An 11552-nucleotide genomic window follows, 5' to 3' on the forward strand; every position below is an offset into this window, starting at 1 on the left:
ATAAGCCCTAGAGTGTAATTATATTTATATAGTGGTATTAAATATAATTAATGGTAACTTTGGATTAGTCAAGAGTTGACAGAAAAACCTAAGACCCATTGGAGCTTATGTCTTATTAGTCTCTTTTGGTCCCACTCCAAGCCACACAATAAAGCCCAATTGGAAAGGCCCAATAGGTCAGCTCAATTAGATAATCAGTTAGTTATAAAAGGAGAAACATACATAATTTTTTATAAGAAAAAAAAAGAAGAAAAAATATCATTGTGAAATGGTGTGTATGTGTGAGTGAAGCCAGTCGATTATTTTCTCTTGAAAACTGACTGAGACACCACACTTTTTGGGCGTAAAGTGAAATTAGAGTGAAGATTAAAAGTGTTCTCTAAAAGTGTTCCCAAGTACTTCTAATATTTTGTTTTGAATTTCACTACACCAAGATATGCTATCTTGTTCTTAACGCTATGTTTGTTTCAGCATAAATATTTTTTAGAAAATGGTTTATTTTTCAAAGAACATTTTCTAGAAAACTGTATCATTTTTCAGTGTTTGGTAACGATCTCGAAAATGAACTTGAGAATGTTTTCTGGTGTTTGGTATGCAAATTTTTATTTTTATTTTTTATGTAATTTAAAACATGTGTATTATGGAAACCAACTAATGTAATCAATATAAATAAAATAAAATAAAGTAACCAAGAATGAATTTGGTTTTCGTCTTTTACTTCATTCATTCATTCTTCTCTTTTTTATTTTATTTTATTTTATATATTTTTTAGCACTTTTATGTGCAAAAAAGAACTACCTAAAATCCATCAAACCAAAAATTTCTTAGAGAAAAAAATAAAATCAAGTTTGAAATCCAAATAAAGAATTGAGATTTTGGTAGAGAGGAATAAAATAATTACCGCTGTAAATATGTTCTCCTTTGCAAGTTGGTAGAGAGGAATGAAATAATTACTGAGTAATGAGGGGAAAAAAAAATCTAATCAGAGAATTGTGTTATAAAGAGGAATAGAAACATGGAGAGAGAGAGAGAGAGAGAGAGAGAGAGAGAGAGAGATCTATAGAAGAGGGGAGACCAGAGTTAGTGATAGTGAGGGTGTGAGGAAAGAAAAAAAAAAAAAGGGAAGAGAGAAAGAGTAAGAGAGTGTATTGTGAGAGAGATTGTTTTCCAAAATTTTTTTTTTGAAAAACAATCTATAGAAAACAAGCATTATTTTTATTAGGATTTTCTATTGACTAAAGACAGTTTTCCGTTGACTAGTTTTTTTTTGTGCTACCAAACACAGAAAAATGTGAAAAACTATCTTTATAAAAAGTTTTTCAGAGAAACAAACCGAGCGAATTCTGAAATTTACATAATACATGTTATCAATCATGAATAAAGTAAATTCATGTTTAAACCAGATTTTTCAACGCTCAGTGCTTAAGAGATATTTAGACCCATAAAAAGAAAAAGTACTTACGATTTGTCAAATAAGTGATGTAAGAAACGTACTACTGGGACCAAGATGCTTCTATCGTTGAATAGGAGGTCTTACCAAGAATCAACAATAAAATATAATCTTAAATGTCATTGCAGTGCACCTATACTCGGTTCATTTGGATATTCTGTTTATTGGCAAAAATATTTTCTGTAGCTTTGAACCAATTACAAGAATTATAACTCGTGACAACTCATGGTGTTTTCAATGGAGGCATTCGTGGTACAGATCCCCACACTCCATTATTGTAACTAAGTATCAATAAAAGAATTGAAGAGCGCATCATATTTTTGGTGATATGACCCATAGTTGCTAGCAGCTGAAATTGTGAAACTCATGCAATCTCTTCTCTTCACCATAAAATTGCTTAACCTGTGTTTACACTTCACAACAAACCGGTAGTAAAACTGCTAGGATATTGGGTGCTTTGAGAATAAGCACGGAATGAATAGAAACAAGGTAAAAACCTATTGCAAATCTCTACCCAACTAAAACATTTGAAAGAAGTAAGCAAACAAGCAATGCTGTCACTGACTCAATTGTTCATATTCAACAATCAATGTTTTCTAAGATGGTTGTACTTCAGCAATTCGTGGGTTTGTAATGATACATTAAGATGATTGATGATTCCACATTTTCATCTTGCAACTGTGGGAGCACAAGTTGAATCATCTTTGTTTGTTTTTGACCAACCCTCTTTAATACCACAGGCTTTGAATGGCCGCTCAATCTGGAGCCCTTCTGAGCTTTCCTTTTCCAATTGTGAACAATACTTTCCAAACATTTCTACACTTACCTGAAGTCTGAAGTCTATACTAAACAAAAACTTCATCTCCAACCTATTCAACTCTGCCGTGCTTACTCCTCCCACTTTTGCATAATATGCATTATTGAAGAATCTGCAGAATAATGTAAAAGATTTATTTCATAAGTTTGAACCAAAAGTAAGCTGACAGAGGATGCAGAGAAAAAATAAACACAATATAAAGGCACAAAATCTTCCTCTAGTTCATTTTCTGATTGACTTATTGAGCTATTTCTGACTTATATGGCTTATATTTCTGACAAAGATTCATTATACTTGGATTCCCTTAATGGGAAGCATGAACACCATCTTTTTGCCAGCCTATAATAATTACTTCCCTAGTTGATGAACTTCTACTCAAACATTCAGTCTTGATGATTTTATCACCGACTTAAGACATGCGAGTCAAATCAAATGTACAACCATCTATATGGGTCAGTACTTACGCATCATCAATAAATTTTGCTGCAAGCATTATACTTGTTATCAGAAGCCGGTGAACATTAAGTGAAGTTAAATGAACCTCCGTACTCTGAAGGAATCTATCCACATAAATGTGTGCAACAACAAAGCAGGATGGGCTGCAGCCAGAGTACTTGAAGATTCGATCAATATACTGCCGAATACTGAGAGTGGGTTCTCTCAAACCATGGAATATTGTGATAACATCTTTAATTTGTGTTTCCTCCAAAAGCACCTCATTCTTCTGAACAGATCTCTCAAGTAGTGATGAGAGAAGTGACAAAACCCGAGGAATTGTTGGAACTCCTTTTCTCAACTCTTTAAGCCCCAGCGAGAGGTAAATATCTGAGTCTACATTCTCAGCATTAAGTGCCAACGTTCCCATCTCCAAACTGCACAGCAAAGATGGATATCAATAAGCCAAATCATAGCCAAAAAGCACTCAATGCAACCATCTTGCTGGAAAATGTAAGACTAAAAAAGAACTATCCTGAGCAGTGATAAGATTTGTCCTGTAGAACATATTGAAAAAAAAAAAAAAGTTATCATAAAGCAATGTAATTCAGTATATTGTCGTAATAATATCAGCAAAAACTAATTAGCTCTATCATGATGCTATAAAGGAATGAAATAAATTGTGATGTTAATATGTTATATATAAGCCAGTTTTGGTCCCAAGACTGGCCATCAACTCAGTAGAGAAGGGCCACAACCATTTCAAACCATATAAATGCCCAGTCCTGTCCAGGTTCCAAGGCACCGATGGATAATTTGATGAATGTTGGCTCTAATATTCCAAGAAATTTCATTCATTTCATTTAAAAATTCTAAACAGACCCAAGGTGCTGTTTTAAATAACGCTATTGACACTCTTATGAACGAAGTTTACTTTGAATGCTTAAAAAATTTTGTAAACTCATCATAAAAAGTATTGCTTTTAAAGCTCTGAAAACAATATGCTTAAAGACAATAGGCAACCAACATGTACAAAGAGGGTGATCAAAACATCAATTGGATGAGATGGAGAGTGGTTCTACAGGGCACAGACTGCATTAGTTTCAACCAACATCATTGTGGAAAACATGTTTCTCAAAATGCATTATTTTAGGAAAGAGCTCGATATTATTGTCATCAATAATAGGACAATGCATATCAAACATCATATAGTCCCAAAATGTACACAAATTTTCAAAACTAATCCAGAATAACATTCATCCTACCGCTTCACGTTCCACTTGTCCTGATATGCATTGCTTTCACTCAAATTCTTTGTCTTTCTCAAGGTCCTTTCTATCATTGTTCCTTGATTTCAAGTTTCAACAACTACTTTTCTCCCTCAATGAAAGTAAATCAGCTACTGAGAAACATTCAAATCTTAGACTTGGTTCCATGTTTATGGCTCAAACATTTTATCTAATTCTCTCCTATTCAGGGTCGCCTTTCTATTAATGTCATTCTATAGCAAACTGATTCTAAGTTTTTATCATATCTATGAAATTTCTAGTCAATTAATTCATTGTACTTCAATCTAATTATAATCTATAAATCAACTCTCACCAGCTTGTTAGGAGGAAAGCCATGGAACAAACCCCCTCTTTACAAAAACTTTCACAGAACCAATTTCCATATGGAAACCAAGCCTAGTTTTACTGTTTCACACCACATTAACCTCTCCCTAGCATTCAAACCCAGATCTGAATGACCTACTTCACTTCTATCCAAACCATGAAAGATTAACAACAAACATCCTAATAAAGATGTCAACTTTCAACTAAATAAACTGACCAAGTACCGAAAATTGACTCTACTAATCAATAGCTCTCCCAAATAAGTGTATCCAGCAAGCATTTCTAATAATTCCAAGTCATAACACACACAAACACACAAAGTACAAAACAGGCAAAACCCAGATGAGAAACAAAGCAAATCAAGAAAATAAGCAAAGCCCACCATTCTCAATCAAAACAACAGGAACAACAAACATTGTTCCATCAAATCCCAATTCAGTAAACACAATGTCAAGCCCAAATCTGGGAAGGAAATGATGCCTATATAAATAAAGCTTACAGATCCAAAGGAAGAGTCTCAACAGACCTGTACTATGTGGCACCTTCTTCTACCTAAGCGTGTGGTACGAAGAAGATACACTGAACATAGAGGGATCAGCTTGTCTCATGGAGTTTACAATTCCTTCTCTCTGCCATGTCTCTTTTCTGCTCACTTTTGCCTCAGAAATAATATAAAGAAGAGCAAAGGTTGCTTCTTTATTTATTCCAACAAGGACCTCTCTCTCACATGGAAGCTAAATTGTTAATTGTGTTATCTTTTTTTGCAACTCTCTCTCTCTTCTCTCACACCTCATAAACAGAAACTTTAGATGAAAGATTGTGTCGGCAGTGCACTCCACCGCTGTTTTGTTGAGTAGGGAACGCAAAAATATTCTTGTCTTCTATGCGGTGAAGTGGGATCCACTGATAACTCTCTCTCTCCTTTTTTTCCGCTTCTTCTTTGCATTTGCATTTGCATTTGCATATTGACATGCACAAAATGATATTAAGGTTATTGTAATTTGTCAAGAAAGTTTCAACTTATGGCGTTTATTTTTGATAATTATTTTTTATTATTAAATTAAGATACTAATTAATTTTTGTTATAGATGGTGATTGAACCTAGATCTTTTGTACAATAATAAAAAACTTTATCAGTTAAACTAACGAAAACCTACATGTGATTATATTTTTTTTGGAAGATGTGCCATTATTATTTTTTTTGGAAGGGGATTTATACTTTATAGATTATTATATTTTTTTTAATAATAAATGTTAGGATTTAATTCATGATAATGATAAATAATTTTTCTTTATCTTCAAGTTAAAATATTATCAAATTAGCATATCAATGATTTTTTTTTTCCGTATAGGTGCAATTCAAAGTTATAGTAATTTTAAGAGATGAAGTTTTATTCATTAATTTAATTACTAATTATAATTTATCAACAAGAGCTTGTAGTTTATCTAACACTTTTTAGTATTTTTAACAAAAATGTTTAGAGTTTAAATTTTCTTCTCCTTTATTGTAATTAGAAATTTTATTTAAAAAAAATAGACCATAAAACCCACAAATTACTAGTTTTTTTTTTTTGGTTGAGAAACATTAGTTTATTTAATTATGTATAGTCTTTTTTCGGATTTTATAAATATAATAGTATAATTATAGTTTGGTGACTTTGGTCAATTTTTAGCAAATAAATAAATAAAAATTTGTTGAAAAGGCTAACCCAAACGCGTGCAAAATAAAGAGCTTCCAGCACGACAACTTATTTAAATGTCCATGGGGCTTTGAGCATTTTGGTGCATGTAAAGGCTTCTCCAATTATAACCAATTAATTATGCCGCAAGGTAGGCCACCATTAGAGGATGTCATTAATAGTGATAACAATGATTGAGAACCTGACTATGATTAATGGTTCTCACTCCCTTTTGGTGGATCTATTGTGTAATCCCAATTAAGATTAGTCTCCAATTGCCTTATTTTTATGCTAGATAATTATAAGTGTGGTGACTCCTTTGCTTTCACCACTACAGTTTAATTGGATCTCACTATTCACCAACTATTCTCAAAATTTTTAGTTTTATTTTTATTTTTAAGATTAAAGTCTTTATAACTTACTTTTCTCACTCAAGATATGAGTGCTTTAAAATAACAAGTTAAAAGAGGCAATTTTTTTTTTTGTTGAGAAGATTAAAAGAGGCAATATGAAAAAAAAAAGTTATACTAATGGGTGCTTTCAGGGCAATGGATAACAATCCATTTGAATAAAGTTTTGATACCACTTTTATGAGAAATGAAAAGAGCTGTTAAAACATTAATTGTTTTTTTTTTTCTATAAAAACTTTTTAAAAATGAATTATTAATAATTATCCTAAAAGCATTTGTTAGTATTTTCCTTAAAAAAAAAATTCTTTAACCACCACACCTATATTAAATGGCTACTTCACATAAATAAAAAATGGCTCCCCATAAAAAGAATTTTTTTTAATAGAAGAAATAAGATATACAGTCATGTTCCACAGTTTACATGTGATTTCATTAAAGCTTAACACTAAAATTATCATATCAATTGAAACTTTTTCATTCTCGGGTTAAGATCTCTCAACTTACAGGTGGCTAGATTGGAAAATAGTGAAAGTTGCTTTACACGTCGATTTTTTCTTCTTCTTTTTTTCGTAAAATTGAGGCAAGATTTGGTATAAGAATTTATTAATTTTTTGATATGAGGTACGAGAATTATACGCCTGTAAAGTAGAACTGTAAGATGTAAGTTAAAAAATAAAAATAAAAATAAAAATGACACTAATTCAACAAATAATATCAAGCCTCCTATCCAAATTTTGCTCACGAGTTAGATCCCATGTCTCATCTTTGCTACCGGCCACCACAAAAAAAATAAGGGACTAAAAATGTGCAGTGCAGTCCACTCAACTAAAATGATAGCGACAATGTAACGTGTTTGCTAATTACTGTGAGCAGGAGACCACTGATAAGAAAAAATTAATTATCATTTATAAACAAAAATATAAAAACTAATTAAGCTGGTTATAGTTTTAAAAAATAGAGCAGTTTTATCCCATAAAAAAAAGAAAAAGTAATTTTATAAGCCCAAACAAATTTCACAACATTTTACAACAAGTATAGTTTTCAAATTGAATATACATTATAAACTTAGAAAAATTTCTATTGGTTGGGTTGAGATAATGTTAGTTTGTAGTAAAATCATTTAATGCTATAATTTTTATCAACATTTCACTAGATATAATTTGGAACCGAAAATATAGGAATAAACAATAGATTATGAATAATAAAAAATTAATATTACAGTACCCACTTCTATATATCCTGCCATTTCAAGGAGAATCTTAGGAATTAACATTATCCTTTCAAAAAAAAAAAAAATCATTAAGGAGTGCATTATCAATTTTGAATTGAACTTAATTTTATTTGCTAAAAAACAAAATGGCATGTGGCATAATTAAATGCTTGATTCTTGCTGTATTATTTTATTTTATGGAAGAGAGCTGTATTACCTTACAATTTATCATGTATAATTATGTAAAAACATTCTAAGTGGTGAGTTTCAGTTAGCTCAACCGGTAAAGTTTCTGATAGTTGTATAAGAGATCTGAGCTTCAATTTCTGTCTACACAAAAAATTGATTAGTGTCTTCGTCTGATAATAAAGAACTATTAGAGCGGATCCCGTAGGCTGAAAGGTTGAAACTCTCTTAAACAAAAAAAAAAAAAAAAAAAAAAAAAATTCTAAGTGAATTGAACTGAGGAGGGGCCAAGTGAACCCACGAGTTTAATATAATTCTTGGCATGTTACACTGTGTCCTCGAAGATACAGTTGGCAAAGTGTCGGTTCTGACAAAGTCAATTTAGGCTATAAACTGATATTAACATATCCCAATTATAATATTAATGTTACGAAATTTAATTATCAACTTTTTGTTTTTTGTTTTTTTGAGAAGGTTAATTATCAACTTGAAACCAACAAGCTAGCCTACCTAATTATATTGCAAGTTTAAATTAATAAATGAAAAGAAGGGCCTTGTACGATTTTTAAATGGTTCTAAAATCAAAACAATATGTGACGGTGATATGGAAACCTTATATTATTATTATTATTAGATTAAAATATACCAATTATCACTTATATATACTTCTTTTGTTCCAACTTGTATGTTCTATTTTAAAATTTTAACTTTTTAAGAAAATATTATTTACTGTCTTATCTATTGTATAAAAATGTATAATGACTCATTTGGTTGGAGATTTATAGTATTTTTGTTCAGTTTTCAGTATTGTAAAAATACGTATTTGAGTGTTATAGAAATATGTGTCAAAAATGTTATTATTGTTTAAATATTAAAAATTATTGTTTAAACATTAGTATCAAACATCCCTTAAGTTTTTAGAACTACACTCATTAGTTTTTATTATTATTATTATTATTATTATTTTTTTAAGAATCCAAAATACTTTGCTTTTTTTTTTTGTTGAGAAAAAGGTAAGCCATATTTTATTTAAGAAAAAAAAAAAAAAAAACAAACTACAAACCAAAACAACAACCAAACTCAAGGAAGATCTGACTGGAAAACAGCATCCACATCCTCAGGTAAATCTTCTACCCAAATCTCAAGATCTGCACACAATCTATTCCCATCCCGCCTAACATGTTGGAACATACAATTTATTAATACATTTCCAAGTCTTTTAGTCTCATCAATAATATGGCCAAACAACAGAGAACTGGGACTATTACGCAGCAAGGCTTGAACAACAGAGAGACAGTTGCCTTCAACAATAATGTTAAACAAACTCATCTCCCTTGCAAAGACCATAGCCCTTCGAGCCGCCAAAGCTTCAACCATCTCAGCTGACTACACCTTACCTAGATTCTGACATAGTGTCGCAATAGCTTGCCTGGCATGATCTTGACAAACCACACCAATACCTGCTAAAGCTGATTCCTCAAAATAAGCGGCATCAAAATTTACTTTGAAGCAATCATCAGGCGGAGGGGACTAGCGAACCACAGGACGAGGGATAGACTTACCATGCTCCTGAGAATTCACGTTCCAAAATTCATCAACCAACCTTCGAGCTGGGATGCACGGACGCGGCACCAGAGGTGCCGCACCCGTGTCCGACGCGGCGGGACTCGCCGACGCGCGAGGGACGCCGCTGCTCGCGCGTCGGTGCGGCGTCCGGCCGAGTCGGCCACGTGGCATCTTATTTTTCCCGCCGACTCGCGCCGACGCGGCTTGAATCGCGCCGACGCGGCGCCGATTCGAGCAGATTCGGGCCGATTCGGCCAGAATCGGCCAGAATCGGGCTGTTTCGGCCGTATCGGCCGGCGACCGAAACGGCCGAAACGGCCGAAACAGGCCCGAAACGGCCGAAACAGGCCTTGAAACAGGCTGCAACAGCCGAAATTGGCTCTAAATGAGACCCAAAAACCCTAAATCTATCATTCCTTAATTTTATTTTGAATATTTGTTGCTTCTTTTGTGTTTTCTTTTTGGTTTTGTGTTGTGTTTTGTGTTTCTTGCTTTTTTCTTTCTTTGTTTTGTGAATCAAGGCATAGTAAATTAGTAATATGTTTTTTAAGAATATTTTAATAGTAAAAATATATAGAAAATAAAAATAAAAATAAAAATATTTTTAATAATTTTTTAATTGCCGAGTCCCGTCGCACCCGCACCCACTTTTTTCAAAAATTGCCGAGTCCCGCACCCATACCCGCACCCGTACCCGTACCCGCACCCGCACCCGTGCTTCATAGCCTTCGAGCGTGACCACCCAGTTCATGAAGCTGCCAAGAAGGTTGATGCTCCCTCATCCGGTTGCGATGCTGCCATAAACACCATGCCACAGTAGTGAACATAGCTACTTGCCTAGTCAACCCAGCACCGAAGACTTCCTCCAATAATTTATAGAAGGTCCGACACTTTCTAAACCAAAGAGCGAAAATCCGAGAGCGACATCCACACCGACCTCGCCTGATCACAGAGCCATAAACAATGAATAATCGACTCCAAGTGCTCTCCACAACCATCACATTCCTCGCCAACAGGGAGATGCCGAGACTTTAAGTTCTGTTTCGTGGGCAGAGCATCCTTAGCAGCGCGCCAAATAAAGTGCCGAATCTTATTAGGTACCTTCATTTTCCAGATTTTCTTCCAAGCCAACCCATTGCTACCCGAAGCTGATGAACTTGGCAGAAGAATAGATTCGGCAAATACAAGCATACGGTAAACACTTCTACCACTATAATCCCCATCCTTGGTCAGAGGCTAGATCAGAGTGTCTTCTGCCCCATCCTCACATACTTGAATCCTCCTCACCAAGTCTACCTCCCACGGGATCAAACAACTCTCAAGATGACCTGGGTCCCAAACTGGTGTGTCAGGAAAGAACAAATCACAAACTCGATGAACTGAAGAATCAGCTCTTGGAGAGATGATCTTGCTGATATTAAGATCAGGCATCCACCTATGTCGCCACACATCAATTGAATTTCCATCGCCAACCCTCTATATAGCCCCTCTCTCAATGACTCCTCGTGCTTGCTTTATTCATGAATGTGTGAATCCAAAGCTAAAAAAGAAGATACATTGGAAGGAACCGACTCCATCTATACTTGAAAAGGAAAAGAAAGTCTTGATCTTTAGGCTAAGGCATGAGCAATAACATTACCTAAGACAAAATATCTTCTAAAATATGACCACCCAACAAAAGCCCCATACCTGAATTCTATAAGGACTTTTATAACTGATGCAACATCCCCCTCAAGACATACCCGATGAAAACCAACTTCCATGGTGAAAACAACTGTACGCCTTGCTGCCAACGACTCTAAGACCTCCACTAATGGTGGTTTTGCGATCTTTTCTACCATAGCCCCCATTACTTCACCGTCTGAATTACATACCACCACTCCAAGTCCCGCCTCATCTGATTTTGGAAACCACGCCCCATCAAAGTTAACCTTCATAGAGTCTCTATTCGGAGGAATCCATCTTTGCACATTCTGCCTCTTCACCGTGGGAGGGGGCTATTCCGAGTTTTAAAGCTGAGCAAATATTCTTTTGCAAAGCTAGCAATCCTCCCTAGCGGCCCTGAGGTTTCTTGCAAGCGAGATTTGTTTTGATGATGCCAAATGGCCTAAGCTGTGGTTGCAAATAAAGGAAGTAGCTATGTATTCTCTTGAACCAACTTATCAAATCTATGAACGATCCTGATG

General features: G+C 34.2%; 1 protein-coding gene across 2 annotated transcripts; it reads right to left on the reverse strand.

Annotated features, from left to right (window-relative positions):
* Positions 1-1805: 1805 nt before the first annotated feature.
* Positions 1806-5137, reverse strand: LOC142613895 (cyclin-P3-1). 2 transcript variants are annotated; one of them, XM_075786415.1, is made up of 4 exons: positions 4842-5062; positions 3238-3259; positions 2732-3139; positions 1806-2379 (listed from the first exon to the last, which is right to left on the reverse strand). In XM_075786415.1, exons 3-4 carry the CDS (start codon positions 3130-3132, stop codon positions 2118-2120), a joined length of 663 nt encoding a protein of 220 aa, XP_075642530.1. In that variant the 5' UTR covers positions 3133-3139; positions 3238-3259; positions 4842-5062; the 3' UTR covers positions 1806-2117. The 2 variants fall into 2 exon arrangements, with proteins under 2 accessions (XP_075642530.1, XP_075642529.1); XM_075786414.1 differs by lacking the exon at positions 3238-3259 and having other exon boundaries at positions 4842-5137.
* Between the last annotated feature and the right edge of the window lie 6415 nt (positions 5138-11552).

Source organism: Castanea sativa, chromosome 10 (genome assembly GCF_040712315.1).
Source record: "Castanea sativa cultivar Marrone di Chiusa Pesio chromosome 10, ASM4071231v1".
Lineage (NCBI taxonomy): Eukaryota > Viridiplantae > Streptophyta > Magnoliopsida > Fagales > Fagaceae > Castanea > Castanea sativa.